At 38.9% G+C, this 25,447-nt stretch overlaps 2 protein-coding genes across 5 annotated transcripts in view; one reads left to right on the top strand and one right to left on the bottom strand.

The window, feature by feature from the left end:
• LOC139755329 (lysosomal dipeptide transporter MFSD1-like) overlaps positions 1-1,254 on the bottom strand; it is a 31,159-nt gene extending 29,905 nt beyond the window's left edge. For 2 of the 4 annotated variants that reach the window (XR_011714080.1, XM_071673478.1), the window contains exons 1-2: positions 1,043-1,254; positions 225-333 (exon numbers count right to left, since the gene is read on the bottom strand). Coding sequence is in view for 3 of the 4 variants with exons in the window: in XM_071673478.1 (XP_071529579.1) it covers positions 225-333; positions 1,043-1,165 (232 nt within the window). In the remaining variant the exon portion in view is untranslated. The remainder of the gene's footprint in view (positions 1-224; positions 334-1,042) is intronic. The other 2 variants (XM_071673479.1, XM_071673481.1) reach the window with 1 other exon arrangement.
• Positions 1,255-2,128: 874 nt separating this feature from the next.
• LOC139755328 (BPTF-associated chromatin complex component 1) lies at positions 2,129-25,163 on the top strand. The gene is made up of 4 exons (XM_071673477.1): positions 2,129-2,312; positions 5,115-5,209; positions 14,577-14,678; positions 23,742-25,163. Exons 1-4 carry the CDS (start codon positions 2,295-2,297, stop codon positions 23,992-23,994), a joined length of 468 nt encoding a protein of 155 aa, XP_071529578.1. The 5' UTR covers positions 2,129-2,294; the 3' UTR covers positions 23,995-25,163.
• The last annotated feature ends 284 nt before the right edge of the window (positions 25,164-25,447 follow it).

Raw genomic sequence — 25,447 nt, 5'->3', positions numbered from 1 at the left:
CTTAAAAGATGCCTTGTCATGTGGAGCAAATCACTGACTACTGAGCGGCTAATGATATTAAGAAATTAAGAGGGAACTAATAAAGATTAGGAAATATGTAAGGAAATATGTAAGGAGTTGATTTCTAAGTATTTCAACAGTAGAGGCCATTATTGCCTCTTTTTCTTATTTCTACATAAGTAACATCACCAACAATTGTCAACAGCTTTATACAATGAACTTACCAAAACTAAGGAAGCACATGAACAACAAGGCAATAAATCGGTATGGTCCCCGACTTGGGTTGCAGCAAGCTGATGCCCCACATCCATGAACCTCCACTTCTGCTTCATTCTGTTAAAATACATATGTGAATGTTTTTCTGTTTCACTAAATCAGAGAACCTTTTATGCCTTTCAAGCATTAAATTATGCACAGTGAATTGTATATTCATATTCTACTGCCTAATACCCCTTCTGTTCACCAATTTTCTTAGATGCAGGCTAAGGGAAGTCTTTTCATCACCTCACCCAGATATCTTATCAAACCAATCTAGTTATACTACCTGTACAATTAACATTAAAAAGTTACTCTATTGCCTTTACTTTCTACATATTTGGAAACAGAAACATATTAAAGTTATACCTTAGTTTCTTGATATTATCATAATGTATGTTCTTTTTTACAGAAATATGGTTCTACTGACAATTCCAATAAACTGATTTAATGTAGGATGGATCAGAGTAGCAAATTCAAGTACGAATTCACAGAAAATTTTGAGAACATACATATACATCTCTCTAAAATGTGTGAGTAAATGTATGTACTTGGGTAAAATAATGTAAAGGGTTAAGTAGGGAAGGGCTTAAAGGCATAGGGGAAATAAGGATCTATGAGGTAAATAAATATTTAACCTGCACAACAGTAACACCAAAATCCACTAATCCTTCACCTTACTTATATGAACTCTTGTTGTATTTCAGGCTCTACTAAGATTGAGTACACTATACTGGTAGGAATACCACCCCCACATCCCTTCACCATCATTAACAGGAGCGAGTACCTCTGGGTCGTCTTCAGCACCATTAGGATGCTGGTGATGGCCCAACCCGCCATCATCTTCAACAGGTGTCAGCCTCTCCTCTCCCACGAAAGCACCATTGTGTGTCCCACCTTCCTCCACCATTCTCTCTTCTTATCTCAGCGACGACTGATACTACCCGTGATGGATAGCATGACACATATCCCACACAATGGGAAACCCACCCACATGACTGGCTGTACTCCGAGACACATGCCAAATTCAGGATTTCACGTCATTTTTTTTTCCATGTCCTAATATATGTACCTAAAGATGACCGTGACAAGCAACCAACCAGTCCAATTCATATTTCCTTTTCGGTTCTTCATTGTCTGCTTTATTTGGCAACGCTTTGACCATAATGACCATTTGAATCTGATTTCGGAATTCGGATTCAGATTTCCTAGTGGTCTTGAACAGGTATCAGGCTCCTGATATTGTTATTATTCACACCATTATGTCTTTTTTGGCCTGTAGTCGCCGCATGTTAAGACAGTGACCAACTAACAAACCAATAAAACCGTATGTATTTTTTAAAAAAAGACCAAAGGGACAATTCTGCCTAATCCCTGTACAACATCTGATTACATTCTCTGAATCAAGCAATTCTCGTAGATGAAAGAGATTCATATTAAATTTTTAGCGAGTAGTTGCCTCCAGAAAACTTATGAACTAAAGTTTATATAATATCAGAGCTGGTAATGACATGATTATTAAGAAAGAGTGCTCATATGCAGCAACTTTATCCCAAACAAAATATCTTCACATGAGCTGTGCCATCTTATAATCTTGCTCATGTGGGTTAAGATATCAGAACAAAGTAGTATTTTGAGAGGCTCTGTACTGCATATTCAACACTAGTTCAGCGACATAAAAATCATCTTTTGAGGATAATGACTGAAAAATTAGAATAAAGAAAATAAAACTTAATACGAAAACTTAAAGACGTGATTATAGAATTCCCCATAAACTTTTTTTTTCCTGTAAGTTTATTTTCATAAATCTGAAAAATTGCACCCGAATCAAGAGTTTAGGTTGGCATGCGACCCCGGGTAACTGCACGAACCCTCGACAATTTTCGATTTGATAAACAACTCAACAAGACATTCGTGTTTAGTGTTCCTTGGTGTTAACAGTCTCGGAGGACGCTGGACGCAGTAATCCGATGTAGATTGGCTTTTAAGCAAAGTGCCAGGTCAAAACTTGATATTCAGATAGCGACAAGGTTGTCAAGATGAATTCGGCAAGTAAAGTATGTATAGTCATTTGTGATTAATGGTTCACTAGATGATTTAGTATGGTGATATTCGAATGTTTTAATGATCTTGCATTAATTTGAAATGTACCATGGTTTAGCTCCGCAACTTACATAGCTTTGTAATACGAATCATATATTTTTTTGCGATGGTGTGTTTGTCGAAAATAGAGTAAGAGTGGACCCAAGTGTTATTAATGCCCCAAAGGACAGTTGCTGCATACTTAAAGTTACTGATCTTAGGCCTAAGCCTCTGTGGTCATATATGAATATGTCGGTGAGTTTGAAGGCTGTATTTGGGTAGACTTTGTCCTAGATTATTATTATACACGTTTTAGCATGAGGTGACTGTCCCATGTGGCGACTGTCTTAGAGGTGCTTGTAGCACTGACTCCTGGTAGCTGTTGCATTATGTCCACTTGATGTGTAGCATTATTTCTTGCTTCAATTAATTCTTGCTTCAAATAATGAATAAGTCGGTAATGGGGAAGGCCATGAAGCTCAGTTAGATTTGGGGTTAAAAGAAGTAAAAGTTTGGCGAAAAAGCCTAAGAATCAACAGTATCTAGTTTTTCATAGCTGGACATATACAAATATTCTTATCTATTTTGTCAGGTGTATTGGTCTTCATGCGCTTATAGATGAAATCAATCTTGTGATCAGTTCTATATATATAAGAGAGTGAGTGGTTTGTAAACATAAGAATAGTTTAAACAATTCCAGCAATCAACAGAACTTGTGAGAACCACCCCTAACTTCCCTTAGCAGCTCAGATTAATGCTGAATATGAATATTAATCAAGATATATGATTGATGCTGTATTTTCATTTACTTTAAACTGCATTGTGATGTATGTGCACTGGTAGCATATATATTAGTGAAATCCCTTCTTGCATTTAAACAGTGCCAAGCAAGTATGAGTAAATGCAGACATATTTTTCAAATAACATGTTGGGAAGCTAGGTGAGGTTTTTGCTGTTTATGCTAATTTCTAGGTATATTTTACTAACTTGATTTTTTCATGTTTTTTTTTTTTTTGGAAATCTTCTTAGTGCTCTATGATATTGACATATTTAGTGTTGAAGAGTAATAAATAATGCTTGATTTCCCTTACTGCTGCTCCTGCTTTTTTTTTCTTATCCTCCACACTCATCACAAGCATTGCAAAACAGTTTCATTCATACTTCCAAACTTATAGTGTGGCAGATCAAGATTGAATCAGTACTTTATTGTGTCTGGCCTATCTCTATGGCATACCTATGTGAGTGAGGCAGTAAGGGCCTAATTGCTACTTTTGGGTCATAAGACAACTTGGTCAACACTTGTTTGTGGTGTTCCAGAGACCATTGTGCATTAATGATTGAAGGAATAGATACTAGTTGACACATGGATTTAGATTTATTTTTGCAGTTCTGGAAATCTAATCCTGGAATATTTGAGTTTATATTGCAGTGGTTGTAGTGTACGGAGGATTAGAGAGAAATGGAAAATTTTTAGATAGAAATTAGAAATGAAGATTAGGGAGAATGTCGACTCTTAACTCTTTTCACTTATCTTTCCACCTTGTTAGGGAGATCCAAGACTTCTAGCTTTTCCTTGTAACTCAGTGTTGAATTCTAGTGCCATCTTTGTTGTTCTATACTTCCTATATTGGCTTTTTGTTCTTTATTAATTGCAGTGATCTAACCTAAAAAGAAAATATTCCTTTTTTTTATTTTTGCCTTATATATTATGTGAACAGCTTGCTGAATGTTTCCTTATCCATGAACTTGACTGCAGTTCTGATAATTGTTAATGGCTGGTAATTGTTAGTGGACAATTGATATTAACTATTCTTGTAAGGTTGGATTTTGGAAACAGGTGAGAGGCTACGTCTATTCCCAGGTCTGAATGATAATAGATTCCTGTCGTTTAGTTTCTTCTAGGCAATATTTATACTAAGGTCTTCTTTCATTGCAACTTATTCTCAGTACTTTATATTTGGTTGGGTTAAACTTGTCATGTGTCAGATCAACTTTGAAATCTTTCAAGTTCCTCATGTAACTTGATGTAATCTTCCATGCTTTTCACTTTTGCAATAACCTTTGCATCATCTCGTAACATTCACATCATCTGCAATCATGTTCACATAGAAGTCTATACACCCTGGTGAGTCATTCACATAAATCAGTAAGAGTAATGGTCCCAGAACAGAACTTTGCAGAACTCCAACAGTGACTTCAGCCATTGAGAAGGCTTCTTAAGCTTGCAACCTTTGTTCCCTTCCACTAAGATGCTCTTCTATTGATCAAAGGAGTCACCCCTTGTTTTTGCTTTATGATTTAGGTTCTTAATCACCCTCCCTTGTGGTACGATGGTAGACCAGATATAATCAATCCACCCAGCCTTTGAGCTCACTCTCTTGTAGAAATGTACAAGGTCATTGTGCATGACCTCCTCTCCCTGAAACCATGTTGCCTCTCATGAAGGTAATTTCCTTTCTGCAGAAAGTCAGTCATTTGCTTTCTAATTATCTTTTCTAGTACCTTACAGACCACCCTTTTTAAGGGGGACTGGTCTGTGTGAGTCAGACCAACTTTGGAATCTTTCAAGTTCCCCATGTAACTTGATGATTACTGTATTACCAGTGTGCACTTCCCTGGAAGGGAGTTTTTCACTTATGTGTGTATGATGTGTATGGGTAAGGGGCATAATCTCCCATTTTGTTCTGAATTAACTGAATTTTGATGTTTATTACAATATGAAACATATTTGTTGTCCAAAATCACTACAGGTTATCAGTGTTCTACTTTCATGTTAGGTGGGCGAGATTTTCTTGGCTGCTGGGACAGCTTTCAACAAACTTGCAGAACTCACAATGCAACTGCACCCAACAGCTGAACAGTCACCTGCAGGGTAAGCAAAAGTTATGTTGCTTTTAGATAGGATGTAAGTTTACCAGTTCCTTCATATCATGCCATTTACCACAAAATGGAAGTCCCAGATGATACAGCAAAACACATCCCAGTCATTGAGTACATAGTATATCCATCATTCAGTGTAGGGAAAGAAATCCTATTTCATTATTATTTAGGGTTTACATTTTTTGACCAAAGAAACTTCATGAATTTGTATGGAGGTCTAATGGATGACTGGTTGAGTGGTTAAGGAGCATATCTTCACCATTTTGTCATACTGTTTCATTGACAATTATTTGGTGGCTTGGCATACTACCAGTAAAGAGAAATTATTACTGTTAGTTGCATGAACTTCGTTCATCAGAGGCATCTTTGTTTTGAAGATGAATTAGGAAAAATACAGGGAGGAGTATGAAAGGAAGGTAACTGAAAGCTTAGTCGGAAGTGCAGTGAATGCAGGAATGCAGATGTGTGAATGAGGTATTTAAAATGTAAAGGTTGTAGAATCAGTAGTTGGATACAAGGTGGTGAGATACTGGATTTTAAAGGGAAATGCATGGTGGACAGAAGAGATTAGAAATGCTGTGGAAGAGAAGAAAAAGGCATATAGTAGATTGCTTAAAAGGAATGTATCAGTGGAATTTCAGCAAAGGAATAGGGAAGAATACAAAATATGTAAGTGGAATGTTAAGAAGCTGATAGAGGAAAGCAGAGCTGATGAAGATTTTGGAAGAAAGTTAAGTTAAAAGTTTCGGGATAATAAGAAACTATACTGCAAGGAGGTGAAAAAGGAAAGGTGGATGTAAGAGTGGAAATGTTGATGTGAGAAGTAAGGAAGGGGAATTTCTGAATCAAAAGGAGGAAGTAAAGCAAGATGGAAAGAGTATTTTGAAGAACTGATGAATGTGGGAGAAGGGGAGGCAGCAGTTTTTACATTCATGGGTATGGAGGAGGGAAGGAAGAGGATACAAGTGGAGGGATTGTAGCAAAAAGGGAGGTAAGAAGGGCAGTGATGAGGCTGAAGGTAGGAAAGGCACCTGGAGTGGATGGGATAATGGCTGAAATGCTGAAGTATGGAGGACTAAGTGTGATCGAGTGGATGCATCTTATAATTTAACATGGAAACAGAAGTTTGTGTCTGAGGATTGGGTGAAAGCTATTATTGTTAGTTTATTCAAAGGAAAAGGTGCTAAGGATGTATGTAACAGTTATTGGGGAATAAGTCTGTTAAGTATACCAGGAAAAATGTATGCAAGAATATTAAATGACAGAGTGATGGAAGTGACTGAATGCAGAATAAGTGAAGAGCAAAGGGGCTTTAGGAAAGGTAGGGGATGTGCAGAACAGATTTTTGTAATAGAGATGACTGTGGAAAATTATTTAGTGAAAGGTAAGGAGTTGCATGCAGCTTTTATAGATTTGGAGAAAGCATACGACAGAGTCAAGTGAAATTCTTTTTGCGATGCGTTAAGGACATATGGTATAGAGGGACAACTGTTGGATGGTATAAAAGCCTTCTATAAAGGAGCAAATACATGTGTAAGAGTGGATGGAGAGCTGAGCGAAAGTTCTTGGATACATGTAGGTTTGAGGCAGGGCTGTGTGATGTCACTGTGGCTTTTTGATATATATATATATATTGATGGAGTGATAAGAGAGATGAAAACAAAACTAGGGAAAAGGGGGGCAGAGATGGAGTGTGGCTGTGAGATCTTGTGGCTAGTTGCAGGCCTGTTTGCAGATGATACTGAGTTGTTTATGGAGAGTAAAGAGTTGCAGACGATTGTAAGTGTGTTTTATGTTGTATGAAAGTGTAGGCGATTGAAGGTAAATGTGAGTAAAAGTAAAGTAATAGTGTTTGAAAGGAAACAGAGGGAAAGTATAGATTTTGTAAAACCATATAGAGTGAAAGAAGAAATTGTACTAAATTATGCTGTGGATATGAGGGGAAAAACATTGGGAGAAGTGAGGGAATTTAAGTATCTGGGAGTTGTCTTGGGTAAATGTGATGATATGGAAGGAAGGATAAGGGAGAGAGCAGTACAAGGTAGGAGAGTCATTGGGTCCCTTAATAGAATAATGAAGGGTAGAGGTATAAGTATGGAAAAGAAGAGAGGATTAAGGTACAGCATAGTCCTCCCAACCCTGACCTAAGGATCCAAAACATGGATGTGGAATGAGGCACAGAGGTTAAGAATCCAGGCTTTTGGAATGAGCTATTTGAGAAGAGCATGTAGTGTAACTAGTTGGAATGAAGAAAAAATGAAAGGGTGTATGAGAGATGTGTATGGTAAGGATTGCAAAAGGAGTGAATTGTGGAGTGGTAGAATGGGTGAAATGTAATACTTTTAGGTGGTTTGGGCATGTGAAATGAATGCAAGACTGGGAGTTTACAGGGAGAGTGTATGATAGTACAGTTAAAGCGGTTGGTGTGAGTGGAAGACCACCTGTGACATGGGCAAATAGGGTGGAGGAATACTGGAGGGAGATAAACAGAGGAAGAATGCATGGAATGGTGTATGCAAGGGAGGCATGTAAGGACAGGGATAAGTGGAGACTTGTGCCATGGCCACCCCTTGATGGGAGTTCCCAGAGGGAATGGGTGTCAAAGATATATTTAGATAATGGCAGTGACTGTTACTCATTAGGGCCATCATCTTAGGCAGATGAACAAAGACCTCTCTTAGAACATATTTTATAAACTTCTCAGCACAAGTGTGATTATCCAAGGGGAGTACATAACTTTTTCTTACAGATTTGTTGCTGCCAGTGAAATGAATACCTTGCTTTCCATGGGACACAAAACAGTGATTCCTATTGAATCAAAAGTCGCTCATCTAGACCTCTTAAAATTGGACATGACTGATTAATCCTTCAACAGTAGCCATTGTTACAGGACACTTTCTCGTGTAATAGGGCCAATGTCATATGATGATTGTGGTCTGTAGGTAGCCAGTGATTGTTCTGAGTGCTCACTTTGCAGCCCTGTTAATTTGCATTTGACAATGACTGACTATGCAGGTTAAGATGTAGTTCAGGGCAAACAGATGATCTGTTTGTTGAGGATTCTAAGGGATTTTTTATTGTCTAAATCTGGTACTAGTGAGTTGTGTGAGGTCTTTTAGTTCATTTATGGCCTTTGTGTTGATGTTTGAGTGTGAGGAGTAAATGTTATGTGCATTGTATGTGATACATCATACCTAGTATGGTTGTAGTCTACTGAGTGGATGTGCTTGACCATTCATTGTTAATGGGAGAGTGACACTTGGATTCATATTTGTCAGGAGTTAAGAGAGTAATGGTAGGGATTCTGTAGATATGCAGACATGTGGTTTTTAGGGAGCCAGTTTGTGTTGCAGTGTTGCATATTTGTTGTTTGAATGGTGTCAGGGTGCTATGATGTGATTCTAAGGTCATCTGCATATGAAAGGACTTTCACACTGTGGTCCTCCTGAGGAGATTCATGTAGGAAGAAATTAAAGAAGGTTTGAGAAACAGTTGCTTGCTGGGGGACTTGACGGGAGAGCTTGAGAATTTTGGAGATGAATCCTATGTGAATGGTTCAGGCTTGTTAGCCAGCTATTAAGTTGGTTAACCATCATCCGTCATTGTTGTGAAGGGTGGTGTTAAATATCTTTCATTTGAGGATATGTTGTGGTACCGCCGAATGCTTTGCTGATACCAGTTGCCACTAGTACAGTGCAGGAGGGGGGTTCCGGTTAGTTGAAACCATAAGGATTTTGTGCAAGGTTTGTTTAAAGTGTGGTTATGGAGTGATTAGGTACTGAAACCATGCTCTGCAGATAGCGGTAGGATATTGAGGTTGAATCTGCTGTGAAGATAGTAATGTTATTGGACAGTAGAAAGAGGGAGAGTTGTGTGAGTTAGAAGGTTATGTTGGCAGGTTTCCAATTGCTTTGGATTCTTTTGCTTCAGTGAGGTTGTGCTATTTTCAGTGGGTAATATGGAGTTCATTTTCATTGAGGAACTTTTCAATTCAAAGGAGTCCATCATTTCCCTTCTCCTCATTGGAACACAGCCTTGAATATGCAGGAACCCCATAAAGTGAGTCCCCATCCTGGGGACCCAAACACGACAGTCACACACATTTTTTCATCACTTGGGGATCATGCCTCCAATTACTGCCAATCTTCATCTCTTCTCCAATGATAACTCTTTACATAAGCCTCTTTTTCAAGCTATCATCATCCTTTTCCCACAATTATGATGTTTCATTATAGGTAAAAATGAATAGATTGGTAAATATATATATCACTAGAGGCTGGAGCAAAAAAGAATACTTCCTTTCATTCCCTGTATGTCAGAGAGTACTACTAAAATGAGTAATAGCAGAGGTCTGAAAAACTTCCTTTCTTGTATATCAATTTCTAAATGGTAGAACAAGGAGAGGAACCAGATGAGGAGTGTTCATCCTCCTCAGAGGTTCATGCTAGGATGTCTGAATGTGCATAATTGTAACCAGGATGCAAAGAAGGAGAGCTAGGTAGTATGTTTGGGGAGGAAACTGGATGTTGTTTTGCTGAATGAAATAACAGTTCATGTAGTGGGCTCCACATGATCTTTGTGTGTGTGGTGCTGATGAACAGAACAGGTTATGTTTGGTGACATCGCTGTTGGGTATGGTGGGTGGGGAGACTGGTTGGTTGCTTGTGAAGGTTGAGGATGTCGAGATGTTGCAGTTGGTTTATGAGTAGTTAATCTCAGGGATCTGGAGTGTGAGTGTTGAGCCAAGTGGGATGTTGGTTAGGTTTGGCTGTTGGGTAATGTATCAAAAGCAGCACTAGAGTTCACAAATTATGAAGACTTGCCAGTGCAACCCCCTTGAAGGAGCTCCCAAAGGGAATAGGTATCAATGACATAGATGGAAAGATAGATAGGAATGTATCTGGAGGAGATGGGGAGGGGGGAAAGTAGGTAGGTTTTGATGAATCATGTTGTAATTTGTACTAAGAAATCTTACTTATATGGATTGAATTTCTAGGTTGTTGTCATTGTCTGTGAGCTGAATCTATGGTTGCTTTCTTTATAGTGCTAGTGTGATGTACATCTAACTGTGCCTCTTATACTCTAAGAATCAGGCCCATCATTCATCTAAATGTGCCTCACGAGTGCTCACTTGCAAACATATACTATACTTAGACAATCGCATGTTTACCAAATGGTGTCCTAGCTTCGTCTCTTTGATGTATATCAACTGACTGTTAATATTTCTCTCTTGTGTCTCCCCTGATGAGGTGCTTATTACACGAAAGTGCACTTGGGAACGTATTGTTTCATTTTCATTGTGGACCCATAGGAATATATATATATATATATATATATATATATATATATATATATCATCAGATTGGGGAAGAGCAGTGCGGTTTCAGAAGTGGTAGAGGATGTGTGGATCAGGTGTTTGCTTTGAAGAATGTATGTGAGAAATACTTAGAAAAGCAAATGGATTTGTATGTAGCATTTATGGATCTGGAGAAAGCATATGATAGAGTTGATAGAGATGCTCTGTGGAAGGTATTAAGAATATATGGTGTGGGAGGCAAGTTGTTAGAAGCAGTGAAAAGTTTTTATCGAGGATGTAAGGCATGTGTACGTGTAGGAAGAGAGGAAAGTGATTGGTTCTCAGTGAATGTAGGTTTGCGGCAGGGGTGTGTGATGTCTCCATGGTTGTTTAATTTGTTTATGGATGGGGTTGTTAGGGAGGTAAATGCAAGAGTCCTGGAAAGAGGGGCAAGTATGAAGTCTGTTGGGGATGAGAGAGCTTGGGAAGTGAGTCAGTTGTTGTTCGCTGATGATACAGCGCTGGTGGCTGATTCATGTGAGAAACTGCAGAAGCTGGTGACTGAGTTTGGTAAAGTGTGTGGAAGAAGAAAGTTAAGAGTAAATGTGAATAAGAGCAAGGTTATTAGGTACAGTAGGGTTGAGGGTCAAGTCAATTGGGAGGTGAGTTTGAATGGAGAAAAACTGGAGGAAGTGAAGTGTTTTAGATATCTGGGAGTGGATCTGTCAGCGGATGGAACCATGGAAGCGGAAGTGGATCATAGGGTGGGGGAGGGGGCGAAAATTTTGGGAGCCTTGAAAAATGTGTGGAAGTCGAGAACATTATCTCGGAAAGCAAAAATGGGTATGTTTGAAGGAATAGTGGTTCCAACAATGTTGTATGGTTGCGAGGCGTGGGCTATGGATAGAGTTGTGCGCAGGAGGATGGATGTGCTGGAAATGAGATGTTTGAGGACAATGTGTGGTGTGAGGTGGTTTGATCGAGTAAGTAACGTAAGGGTAAGAGAGATGTGTGGAAATAAAAAGAGCGTGGTTGAGAGAGCAGAAGAGGGTGTTTTAAAATGGTTTGGGCACATGGAGAGAATGAGTGAGGAAAGATTGACCAAGAGGATATATGTGTCGGAGGTGGAGGGAACGAGGAGAAGAGGGAGACCAAATTGGAGGTGGAAAGATGGAGTGAAAAAGATTTTGTGTGATCGGGGCCTGAACATGCAGGAGGGTGAAAGGAGGGCAAGGAATAGAGTGAATTGGAGCGATGTGGTATACAGGGGTTGACGTGCTGTCAGTGGATTGAATCAAGGCATGTGAAGCGTCCGGGGTAAACCATGGAAAGCTGTGTAGGTATGTATATTTGTGTGTGTGGACGTGTGTATGTACATGTGTATGGGGGGGGTTGGGGAATTTCTTTCGTCTGTTTCCTTGCGCTACCTCGCAAACGCGGGAAACAGCGACAAAGTATAAAAAAAAAAATATATATATATATATATATATATATATATATATATATATATATATATTTTTTTTTTTTTTTTTTTTGCTGTCTCCCGCGTTTGCGAGGTAGCGCAAGGAAACAGACGAAAGAAATGGCCCAACCCACCCCCATACACATGCCTTGATTCAATCCACTGACAGCACGTCAACCCCGGTATACCACATCGATCCAATTCACTCTATTCTTTGCCCTCCTTTCACCCTCCTGCATGTTCAGGCCCCAATCACACAAAATCTTTTTCACTCCATCTTTCCACCTCCAATTTGGTCTCCCTCTTCTCCTCGTTCCCTCCACCTCCGACACATATATCCTCTTGGTCAATCTTTCCTCACTCATTCTCTCCATGTGACCAAACCATTTCAAAACACCCTCTTCTGCTCTCTCAACCACGCTCTTTTTATTTCCACACATCTCTCTTACCCTTACGTTACTTACTCGATCAAACCACCTCACACCACACATTGTCCTCAAACATCTCATTTCCAGCACATCCATCCTCCTGCGCACAACTCTATCCATAGTCCACGCCTCGCAACCATACAACATTGTTGGAACCACTATTCCTTCAAACATACCCATTTTTGCTTTCCGAGATAATGTTCTCGACTTCCACACATTCTTCAAGGCTCCCAGAATTTTCGCCCCCTCCCCCACCCTATGATCCACTTCCGCTTCCATGGTTCCATCCGCTGCCAGATCTACTCCCAGATATCTAAAACACTTCACTTCCTCCAGTTTTTCTCCATTCAAACTCACCTCCCAATTGAATTGACCCTCAACCCTACTGTACCTAATAACCTAGCTCTTATTCACATTTACTCTTAACTTTCTTCTTTCACACATTTTACCAAACTCAGTCACCAGCTTCTGCAGTTTCTCACATGAATCAGCCACCAGCGCTGTATCATCAGCGAACAACAACTGACTCACTTCCCAAGCTCTCTCATCCCCAACAGACTTCATACTTGCCCCTCTTTCCAAAACTCTTGCATTCACCTCCCTAACAACCCCATCCATAAACAAATTAAACAACCATGGAGACATCACACACCCCTGCCGCAAACCTACATTCACTGAGAACCAATCACTTTCCTCTCTTCCTACACGTACACATGCCTTACATCCTCGATAAAAACTTTTCACTGCTTCTAACAACTTGCCTCCCACAACATATATTCTTAATACCTTCCACAGAGCATCTCTATCAACTCTATCATATGCCTTCTCCAGATCCATAAATGCTACATACAAATCCATTTGCTTTTCTAAGTATTTCTCACATACACTCTTCAAAGCAAACACCTGATCCACACATCCTCTACCACTACCTCTTATCTATAGCCCACACCTCTCAACCATATAACATTGTTGGAACCACTATTCCTTCAAAGATACCCTCCTGAACATGCAGGAGGGTGAAAGGCGTGCAAGGAATAGAGTGAATTGGAACGATGTGGTATACCGGGGTCAACGTGCTGTCAATGGATTGAACCAGGGCATGTGAAATGTCTGGGGTAAACCATGGAAAGTTTTGTGGGGCCTGGATGTGGAGAGGGAGCTGTGGTTTCGGTGCATTATACATGACAGCTAGAGACTGAGTGTGAACGAATGCGGCCTTTTTTGTCGTTTGTCATTTCACGTGTGGCAGGGTGGCAACGAGAATAAATAAGGGCAGACAGTATGAATTATGTACATGTGTGTATATGTATATGTCTGTATGTGTATATGTATACGTTGAGATGTATAAGTATGTGTATGTGCTGTGTGTGGACGTGTATGTATATACATGTGTATGTGGGTGGGTTGGACCTTTCTCTCGTCTGTGTACTTGCGCTTCCTCACTAACGCTGGAGACAGCGACAAAGTATAATAAATAGAATATGAAAAAATATATATATAAACACCCATACATGTACATATCAACATATACTCATATACATACACAGACATATACATATATACACATACACATGTACATGGAAAGGTAAATTGTCTTGTTAAGAACCTTTTTGCCCCGTTGCAGCCCATCTTACCCTTTTCCCACGTGGAGTGCAGTTTCACAGCTGCAGGAGCTCTCAAAGGGGTCTAAGGTTACATAACTAAATTTTACTTTGTTACTTTTCGTGTGTATTTTGAGTGAGCATTTCTGCGTGTCTGTATTCATGTCTGTGTTTTTTGGATTTTTTCATGAGTTTTTTGGTTATAGGTGAGCATTTATTTGTGTTTTGTGTGTATGTGTTTGAGTGTGCTGTATTTCATATGTAGTAGATGACGTGAGTCACCATGCTTAGTGTTTCATTGATTGCATATTTGTTGTTATTTGCACTGTGTGAAGGTACAGGAGTTCATTAGAATATGACTCCATCATATTCTTTATTAGTTTTGGTAAATATATTGGTAAGTGAAGTTACCTGATATAGTTCCTTCATTTATGGCTTGCTTCACAAAGTAAATATGATTTTCTTTTGCTAGATGTGGAATGTAGACCAGTTGTTTTTTAATCCTTGTTTCTCTATCAGTTTTGCTATTTTTAGCTTGGTTAGTTTTATTAAAAGCAGCTTGTTTTCTTCAGCACAAAATGGACCGATGATGAAATAGAAATGCTGCGGTCTTCTGTGAAAAGATTTGGTGATGATCTTAACGTTATCAGTCAGAGGATTAAATCTCGTACTGTGTAAGTGTCTTGTAACTCTACATTTGCCCAAACATACACTGAGGTTGTATTCAACAGGTGGATTTATACGATTATTCTCCTTTGGTCAGTAGTACATACTATGGTTGGAGTAGATTTCCAGAAATTTGATAAATGACATACAGTTCTGTCAAGGGATTTTATCTTTAAAGAAAGCCATTAGAATTCATCTTGGCTTGTGACATATGACTGGTGCTGTAGACCTAAATTTTCAAAAATATTAAACGAATAGATGAGATAAAATTTACACAAAAAGTCATATTTCCAAAGAGTTATACATACTATTTTGGTATTTGCTTATCAACAGCCGTTCATGGGTACTTAACTTCACATTAGACTTTGTATAAGTTATCTGTTGCATGTCATCTGGTCTCTCTTTGTGGACATTTTCAGTTTACATTTGTGTTGCTGCTAGTCAGGGAGTTTTGAAATTTTATACTGGATAATTCATGTACAAAAGTATTGGCAAAACACTACTATATAAAGTGTTTATATTCTTTGAATTTTAATTTCTGATCAATAGCTCACCTTGTCTTGTTATATTTAACTTTTCTAGTGCTATGAGTGTTCTTTGACAGGGTGTTAATGATGTCACTCTATAGATGATTCTGCCATAAGTTGAACTCTCTGTGCATTGTAGATTTCACTGACTGGATATAGATAGCAACTCAAACAAAGAATGAGTATTTGGAGTTGCCTCTAGGATTTATTAGTGTCCTCAGTGGACAGTCACATACCTTTTGTTTGGGTTTTCCTCCTGCAGCCCCCACCCATGTCTGTCTGCCACCTATACTTAGGAAGCCAGTTCAGTTAGATTTTTTTTTTTTTTTTTTTCGTAAACTAAGAATGATTAAATCTTAACTAATAAGAAAAAATCAGTAATTTTTTTTTGTATTTTTTTACATACATTCAAATTTAAAAAAGGTATTATATTACTATTTTTTGTGCACTGGGAGGTGAAAAAAAATCCACTGTGGGGTTCATAAGGTTTGCTGATATTTCTTGTATCATTGATCCTCAGCTTCTGTTATTATAAGATATAACAAAAGTAAATATTTGATGCATGTAGAATACGTATGCATAATATTATAGTAGTACAATCTCTGTACTGTCAGAAAAAAAGACATGTAACACTTGAATAAACACTTAAAGTTATGTACCTGCTACGCATGTACCTTGTGTAATATTTACTTCAGTTATGGAGGCTCATCCATATCTCCACATCTCATCCTGGGACCAAACTGCCTTGTTTCTTTGATCAGTCTGATTATGTCTCCTTGAGGGAGAAATTTTGGTTTTTGCCATGTTTCTTCCTTTTCTCTATAAGAATCAAGGTTTTGTACCATTCCTTTATTTTGTGGCTCTTTGACCTGAAACTTGGTAGGCATGCCCTTGGTTCAGTGTGACTTCACCACAGCTTTTTAATTTTTTTTGATGTGGTCATTTAAAGGATTTTATAGGCTTATCTGTATTTTGCTGTCATCTGCAAATGATGATACAAAATTGTGGTTTGTGTTTTCATCTATGTCAGACCCAAGAATGAGAATGTGCATTAGGTATAGGATATGTTTGCAAGTGAGCACTCGTGGGGCACATTTAGATGAATGATGGGCCAGATTCTTAGAGTATAAGAGGCACAGTTTGATGTACATCACACTAGCACTATAAAGTATGCAACCATAGATTTAGGGAAGAGCATTATGGATGCATTATCATGCTAGTACTGCACTGGCAAACTTTTGATATGCTACAAGCCAAGACATACATGAGGAGGCTCTTTATGGTGAGGGGTTGGACTTCTTGTTTTATATGTTCTGCTGCACTCCAGAATCTTCTTTGTAGACTGGCTTTTAGCTAGGACTGTCATATTTCATTCCATGGTTATTAAGTCAGTGCTGCTTCAGAATAGGATGAACTCAGTATCTTGTTTGCTCCAGAAGTAGCATATGAATGGAATGAACTGAGTAATGTTATTGTGACTTTGGACAGCATACAGAAGTTTTAAAAGTTGTTCATTAGTAGAGATGGTTAAAAAAAAATGGGGCCCTTAAGCATAAAACTTCCAATCCATACTTTACAAAAGGTACTGCACGTAGAAGTAGTAATCCTTGACATAATGCACAGTTCATTTTGTCTTTGATAATGTTTCATTTTGTTATATATATACTTCCCATGTATTCCCTGCATGTCATAAAAGGTGACTAAAAGGGAAGGGAATGGGGGCTGGAGATCATTCCCTCCAGATTTTACTTTTCTAGAAGAAGGAGCAGAGAAGGGGGCCAAGCGAGGCTTTTCCCTCTTAGGCTCAGTCCTCTGTTTTTAACACTACCTTGCTAGGGTGGGAAATGGGGCCTGGATGTGGAAAGGGAGCTGTGGTTTCGGTGCACTTACACATGACAGCTAGAGACTTGAGTGTGAACGAATGTGGCCTTTGTTGTCTTTTCCTAGTGCTACCTTGTGTGTGCGAGGTAGTGGGGGGCATTTCATGTTTGGTGAGGTGGCAGTGGGAATGGATGAAGGCAACAAGCATGAATATATATATGTACTCTTAATACCTTCCACAGAGCATCTCTATCAACTCTATCATATGCCTTCTTCAGATCCATAAATGCTGCATACAAACCCATCTGCTTTTCTAAGTATTTCTCCCATACATTCTTCAAAGCAAACACCTGATCCACACATCCTCAACCACTTCTGCAACCACACTACTCCTCCCCAGTCTGGTGCTTTGTACATGCCTTGACCCTCTCAATCAATACCCTCCCATATAATTTCCCAGAAATACTCAACAAACTTTTACCTCTGTAATTTGAACACTCGCCTTTATCCCCTTTGCCTTTGTACAGTGGCACTTTACATGCATTCCACATGTATAGATAAGTTGCTAGAAGCAGTGAAAAGTTTTTATCGAGGATGTAAGGCATGTGTATGAGTTAGAAGAGAGGAAAGTGATTGGTTCCCAGTGAATGACGGTTTGCAGCAGGGGTGCGTGATGTCTCCATGGTTGTTTAATTTGCTTATGGATGGAGTTGTTAGGGAGGTGAATGCAAGAGTTTTGGAGAGAGGGTTAAGTATGCAGTCTGTTGTCGATGAGAGGACTTGGGAAGTGAGTCAGTTGTTCGCTGATGATACAGTGCTGGTGGCTGATTCGGGTGAGAAACTGCAGAAGTTGGTGACTGAGTTTGGTAAAGTGTGTGAAAGAAGAAAGCTGAGAGTAAATGTGAATAAGAGCAAGGTTGTTAGGTTCACTAGGGTGGAGGGACAAGTCAGTTGGGAGGTAAGTTTGAATGGAGAAAAACTGGAGGAAGTGAAGTGTTTTAGATATTTAGCACTGGATGGAACCATGGAAGCAGAAGTGAATCACAGGGTGGAGGAGGGGGTGAAGGTTCTGAGAGCATTGCCGTTGAAGAATGTGTGGAAGGCGAGAAAGTTATTCTGGAGAGCAAAAATGGGTATGTTTGTAAGAATAGTAGTTCCAACAATGTTATATGGTGGCGAGGCGTGGGCTATAGATAGGGTTGTGCGGAGGAGGGTGGATGTGTTGGAAATTAGATGTTTGAGGACAAAATGTTGTGTGAGGTGGTTTGATCGAGTAAGTTATGAAAGGGTAAGAGAGATGTGTGTAATAAAAAGAGTGTGGTTGAAAGAGCAGAAGAGAGTGTATTGAAGTGGTTTGGTCACATGGAGAGAATGAGTGAGGAAAGATTGACAAAGAGGACACATGAGTCAGAGGTGGAGGGAATGAGGAAAAGTGGGAGACCAAATCGGACATGGAAGGATGGAGTGAAAAAGATATTGAGTGATCTGGACCTGAACATACAGGAGGGTGAAAGGTGTGCAAGGAATAGAGTAAATTGTAGCGATGTGGTTTACTGGGGTCAACGTGCTGTCAATGGATTGAACTAGGGCATGTGAAGCATCTGGGGTAAACCATGAAAAGTTTTGTGGGGCCTAGATGTAGAAAGGGAGCTTTGGTTTCGGTGCATTACACATGACAGCTAGAGACTGAGTGTGAACGAATGTGGCCTTTGTTGTCTTTACTAGCGCTACCTCGCATGCACTCAGGAGGGAGGGGGGTGCCATTTCATGTGTGGTGGGGTGGTGACGGGAATGGATGAAGGCAGCAAGTATGAATATGTACATGTGGATGTATATGTTGAAATGTATAGGTATGTATATGTGCGTATGTGGGCGTGTATGTATATACATGTGTTTGTGTATGGGTTGGGCCATTCTTTCATCTGTTTCCTTGCACTGCCTCGCCAACACGGGAAACAGCGATAAAGTGTAATAAACATAAAAATTTTTATATATTATCCCTGGGGATAGGAGAGAAAGAATACTTCCCACGTATTCCCTGCGTGTCTTAGAAGGTGACTAAAGGGGAGGGAGCAGTGGGCTGGAAATCATCCTCTCTCATTTTTAATTTTCTTAAAGAAGGAACAGAAGCGGGCCAAGTGAAGATTTCCCTCAAAGGCTCAGTCCTCTGTTCTTAAAGCTACCTTGCTAATGTGCGAATAGTATGAAAAAAACATATATATGTGCAAATAGGACATCTGGCTTATAAGACAAAAATTGATTTGTCTAGGTTTCCAAGGAAACTGGAAATTCCATGGCATGAATAAGATCAGGGCATATAAGAACAGGAGTTTGCATCATCACACTCACATATTGATGATTTCCATAAATGCCTTGGAGATTTCTGTTTCATATTTATGATATAATGAGCATGGAATTGAACTTTGACCAGTTTTATGAAGTTGTTACTTACTGGATGAGAATTAAGGAAGCATACAACAATCTCTTTTTATGTAGGGCAGATAATAATCTTAGCATCTCAAGAGGACAAGCTTGACCAGTGAAATCTGACCCCATGTATTTTCTTCTGCATATTTTGATGATAGCCAGAGAGTTGTCCTGCATCTGTCCTGTTCATAGTTACAAAACTCTGCAGACTTGTTTCTTCTCCTTGAAGTGCAGTTAGGCATTACAGTTGCAAAATATCTCAGATATATACTGTATGATTAGGTGATTTTTGCAGGCTGTAGAGAGTTTCAGTGAAAGGAAGATCATTTGTTAGAATGAATGAAAAAAGAAAAATAATGAATGGCAGTATATAGGTCTCAGGATGAGTTAAATTGGAGACTGTTTTTCCCATTTGCTACTTAATGCTTTCACAGATGGAGTTGAGAAAGGTTTTGGCAAGAATGACAGAAAGCTGTGGAAATGGAGAATGTTACATGTTGAATGCAGATTTCACTGTGTTAATTGTTTAGAAAGGGGACTAAAATTAGAAGAGTGAACAAGGAGAGTTGGAGAACAGAATGAAGCAGTTTCTGTCAGAAAAAAAAGAGGGAAATCTTGATATGAAATTTGATTGGAGGTTGGAAAACATCCTAAATTTTGCATATCTATGAAGTATTCTTTGTAAAGATGGAAGAGTGGATGCTGTGACACTGAGAGGGTATTGAATTGCAGACAAATCTCTAGTTCACTGAGGAAGATTCATAAGGGGTAATGATACAAGTTTCTAGATATGGCAGAGGTTGTTAGAACGTATGGGCCAGTATTTCATAATGTCTGAAAGTAAGAAGAGTGAATAGAATGAAGAAAGAAGAGGTCAGAATGGAATTTGGAATTAACAGATCTCTAGTTCACTGAGGAAGATTCATAAGGGGTAATGATACAAGTTTCTAGATATGACAGAGGTTGTTAGAAGGTATGGGCCAGTATTTCATAATGTCTGAAAGTAAGAAGAGTGAATAGAATGAAAAAAGAAGAGGTCAGAATGGAATGTGGAACTGACAAAGTATTGATTATAAGAGGGAAGAATTAGTGCTTAGATGGTGTGGGTATGTGAAAAGGTTGAGTCAGGGAAGATATAACACACAGAATGTATAAAGTTGTAAGGAAGAAGGGGAAGGGGAGATGATGTGCAAAATTGAAGGAGTATGAACCTAACAGCTTAATCAAGAAAGTTAGAGAAAGAGAGTAAAGGAATTTAATCTTGACAGTTTTCATTATCATAGAGTGGTTGTAGATGTGTCAGGAGACAGATGAATAGTAGAGACTGTGGATGGGCCATCCTTGTGGGTATTGGGAGATATTTTTTTTTTTTTTTTTGCCGCTGTCTCCCGCGTTTGCGAGGTAGTGCAAGGAAACAGACGAAAGAAATGGCCCAACCCACCCCCATACACATGTATATACATACGTCCACACACGCAAATATACATACCTACACAGCTTTCCATGGTTTACCCCAGACGCTTCACATGCCCCGATTCAATCCACTGACAGCACGTCAACCCCGGTATACCACATCGCTCCAATTCACTCTATTCCTTGCCCTCCTTTCACCCTCCTGCATGTTCAGGCCCCGATCACACAAAATCTTTTTCACTCCATCTTTCCACCTCCAATTTGGTCTCCCTCTTCTCCTCGTTCCCTCCACCTCCGACACATATATCCTCTTGGTCAATCTTTCCTCACTCATTCTCTCCATGTGCCCAAACCATTTCAAAACACCCTCTTCTGCTCTCTCAATCACGCTCTTTTTATTTCCACACATCTCTCTTACCCTTACGTTACTTACTTGATCAAACCACCTCACACCACACATTGTCCTCAAACATCTCATTTCCAGCACATCCATCCTCCTGCGCACAACTCTATCCATAGCCCACGCCTCGCAACCATACAACATTGTTGGAACCACTATTCCTTCAAACATACCCATTTTTGCTTTCCGAGATAATGTTCTCGACTTCCACACATTCTTCAAGGCTCCCAGAATTTTCGCCCTCCTCCCCCTCCCTAATATCCACTTCCGCTTCCATGGTTCCATCCGCTGCCAGATCCACTCCCAGATATCTAAAACACTTCACTTCCCCCAGTTTTTCTCCATTCAAACTTACCTCCCAATTGACTTGACCCTCAACCCTACTGTACCTAATAACCTTGCTCTTATTCACATTTACTCTTAACTTTCTTCTTTCACACACTTTACCAAACTCAGTCACCAGCTTCTGCAGTTTCTCACATGAATCAGCCACCAGCGCTGTATCATCAGCGAACAACAACTGACTCACTTCCCAAGCTCTCTCATCCCCAACAGACTTCATACTTGCCCCTCTTTCCAAAACTCTTGCATTCACCTCCCTAACAACCCCATCCATAAACAAATTAAACAACCATGGAGACATCACACACCCCTGCCGCAAACCTACATTCACTGAGAACCAATCACTTTCCTCTCTTCCTACGCGTACACATGCCTTACATCCTCGATAAAAACTTTTCACTGCTTCTAACAACTTGCCTCCCACACCATATATTCTTAATACCTTCCACAGAGCATCTCTATCAACTCTATCATATGCCTTCTCCAGATCCATAAATGCTACATACAAATCCATTTGCTTTTCTAAGTATTTCTCACATACATTCTTCAAAGCAAACACCTGATCCACACATCCTCTACCACTTCTGAAACCACACTGCTCTTCCCCAATCTGATGCTCTGTACATGCCTTCACCCTCTCAATCAATACCCTCCCATATAATTTACCAGGAATACTCAACAAACTTATACCTCTGTAATTTGAGCACTCACTCTTATCCCATTTGCCTTTGTACAATGGCACTATGCACGCATTCCGCCAATCCTCAGGCACCTCACCGTGAGTCATCTTTCTTTCAAACTATTCGCCATTTCCCGCATTAGCGAGGTAGCGTTAAGAACAGAGGACTGGGCCTTTGAGGGAATACCCTCACCTGGCGCAATTCTCTGTTCCCTCTTTTGGAAAATTAAAAAAAAAACGAGAGGGGAGGATTTCCAGCCCCCCGCTCCCTCCCCTTTTAGTCGCCTTCTATGACACGCAGGGAAAACGTGGGAAGTATTCATTCTCCCCTATCCCCAGGGAAAACCGTGAATCATACATACATTAAATAACCTTACCAACCAGTCAACAATACAGTCACCCCCTTTTTTAATAAATTCCACTGCAATACCATCCAAACCTGCTGCCTTGCCGGCTTTCATCTTCCGCAAAGCTTTTACTACCTCTTCTCTGTTTACCAAATCATTTTCCCTAACCCTCTCACTTTGCACACCACCTCGACCAAAACACCCTATATCTGCCACTCTATCATCAAACACATTCAACAAACCTTCAAAATACTCACTCCATCTCCTTCTCACATCACCACTACTTGTTATCACCTCCCCATTTGCGCCCTTCACTGAAGTTCCCATTTGCTCCCTTGTCTTACGCACTTTATTTACCTCCTTCCAGAACATCTTGGGAGATATTATGATACAATATTTTGGTTATAGGCAAAACTGTTTTGACTGCTTTAATACATTTTTTACTTACTCCCTGATACTGTGATGGACATGTATCTGCACTTCACTAACATTATTTCATAGTAATAACTCAGTACTGTACTGTAATTGTGTGTCATGAAATAGTAATGACCCAGTATTGTTCTGTAATTGTGTGTACAGTAACAGTTTGATCTAAACTGTTTATAAGTACAACCTAATAATGCATTATTGGTGTCTTAAAATACAGCTGCATGATACATAGTACCATTTTCATTAGTCAGAGAGAGCTGGCTATTATATTGCTGAAAATATGTTTGTCAGATACTCAGATGTTTTATTTGCTATGAAAGCATCCTCAAAGCTGCTTCTGTAATTAAATTCATGAAAACCTGCAGTATGTGGAGAGTAGTTTTGAATGAATTATAAAACAGGTTTTATCAATCATTTGAGCAGAGCTCATTTATTTTATATTTCTTACTTCTGATCTCTAGAGAGAGGCATTATTCTTTAATTATTTTTATTGATTATTGCATGAAAAGAAAGAAAGCAACTTAGTGAATAATCATGTCTGCAGCAGCACCATAACATGGTTGATTTTAGGAAAATATAAAATGAACGCTAAGGAGAATAATTTAATTTGTGCAGACTCAAATATTTCTAAAATTTTATACATAGATAATTAGTTTTGTGTGTTCAGATGGTATCTTTTTTTTCAGTACTCAAATTCGATCAGCACTTAAAAAGAAGGCATTTGAAGATGCAGGTATTTCCCCACAAGCTGCAGCTACTTTGCAAGCCCAGCAAACTACAACTACACAAGCTGGAGCGAGTGGGGGTGGTGGGAGCATGCTCGGTGGTAGAGATGTAACACTTAATATGCTCAATGCATCAGAATCTGAAGTTGATGTTGAGGGAATGGGAGGAGTAGGAATGGACTTTGAAGGAGCAAATGAGGTAGTTACCTCCTAATGGTAATTTAAAGAATGCACTACCTGTAGAAGTATTAAGTTTTTTGTAACATCATAGAAAGTCATTATGTATAATCAGAAAGGAAGAATTTGTCTGAACTCATCACTTTGAGATTACAAATACAGTTTTGTAATTATTCTTAAGTATTTATATCTTAGATAATCAGATGCTTTTGATATAGTGTTCATTTGATATTTTATATCTCTTATTTATTTGTATGACTAATTTATGGGAATATAAAAGAACTGCTCTTGTACTGGTAGTTCAAATATTGATGAACTAAGACTGATTTTTGAGTGTTAGCAGAGAATGGCAGGATATAGTGGTAGTTATCATGTTTATCTATTTTCATCACTTATTCTTTTGTGTCCATCAGACTACAAAAGTACGTGCTTTCAGACACAAACCTTTTATATTTTTAAGTCATCCTTCAAGGCTCTTTGCCCCTGTCTTCATTTTATATCAATATTTTAAAGACTCATGAAAAACTAAATTCTTCAGCTTTCAGAAATTTTGATACACCTCATTTGCATATTAAAAATGAAGGGTTCTTATACACAAGTGTTCAGTCTGCAGTCTAGTTCCTGAGTGTGATATCATGTTGATATGGAATGGCTTGATTAGCATTCATAGCTGAATATGCCCTGTGGGCACACACTAAGTGAAATTTTTTGGGAAAAAATCAGTTTTCAGTGTTAAGTAAAAATTGGGTAGAGTGATATACTTCGTATTTTAAAAGTTTGCTTCACTTGTAGTTAATTTCAAATTGTATATGAATTTGAGCGAATTAATTATCTAGGCAAGACAATGTAGATACCAGTACCCAAGATTTTTCATGTTCTAGTGTAAAGTGAAGATCTACATTAGAGAGTCAGATCTTTCTTGCAAACCTCACCTCTCAACTTCTTTCTTTTTTTTTCATTATTATGTTCCTGCTGGTTGATAGGACAGTATGGAGTAGGATGTAAATAAACATTTTTATGTGCTGCAGTGAAATTTGGTACTTTTATTTCAGTTTTTATAGTTGTAGAGAAGTGTATATTGTAAAATTTGCATGAGTACAAATTTGAAATATTTTTGACTAATAGATTGTATAATATTCATCCAGTTAGCATTTTTGAAATGAAAGCTAACACAAGAGATGTTAAGAAATAAATTTATACATAAGATTTGTAATTTTGATATAATTTTTCTTAAGATCCATCCTCTACTCGTGTTTATGCTCCCAAATGATTTTAGGGCTTTGTCCGTAGGTGACAAGTGTAAAATTTGAAGAAGAAAATCACCCCACACAGAGTCCCACAAGCATCCATTTTTTCCGTACACTTACTTTGGAAAATAATTCCTTGATTCTGGATAGTAATTGGTGTAAGGCACAAACTCCAGTGGTCAGTCAGTGATTTGGAGAGGATGATGGCTTGATGACATCTAACTTCTGCATGGTAGTAACATC

Source organism: Panulirus ornatus, chromosome 19 (assembly GCF_036320965.1).
Source record: "Panulirus ornatus isolate Po-2019 chromosome 19, ASM3632096v1, whole genome shotgun sequence".
NCBI lineage: Eukaryota > Metazoa > Arthropoda > Malacostraca > Decapoda > Palinuridae > Panulirus > Panulirus ornatus.
The sequence above is the reverse complement of the archived record's forward strand: the minus strand, read 5'-3'. Positions and strand labels throughout refer to the sequence as shown.

What these genes read in the sequence shown, in the direction of transcription:
- LOC139755328 (XM_071673477.1), top strand. An exon ending in GCTGAACAGTCACCTGCAGG is followed by an intron (nt 5,210 to 14,576) that starts GTAAGCAAAAGT and finishes TGTTTTCTTCAG; the next exon opens with CACAAAATGGACCGATGATG. An exon ending in AGGATTAAATCTCGTACTGT is followed by an intron (nt 14,679 to 23,741) that starts GTAAGTGTCTTG and finishes CTTTTTTTTCAG; the next exon opens with TACTCAAATTCGATCAGCAC.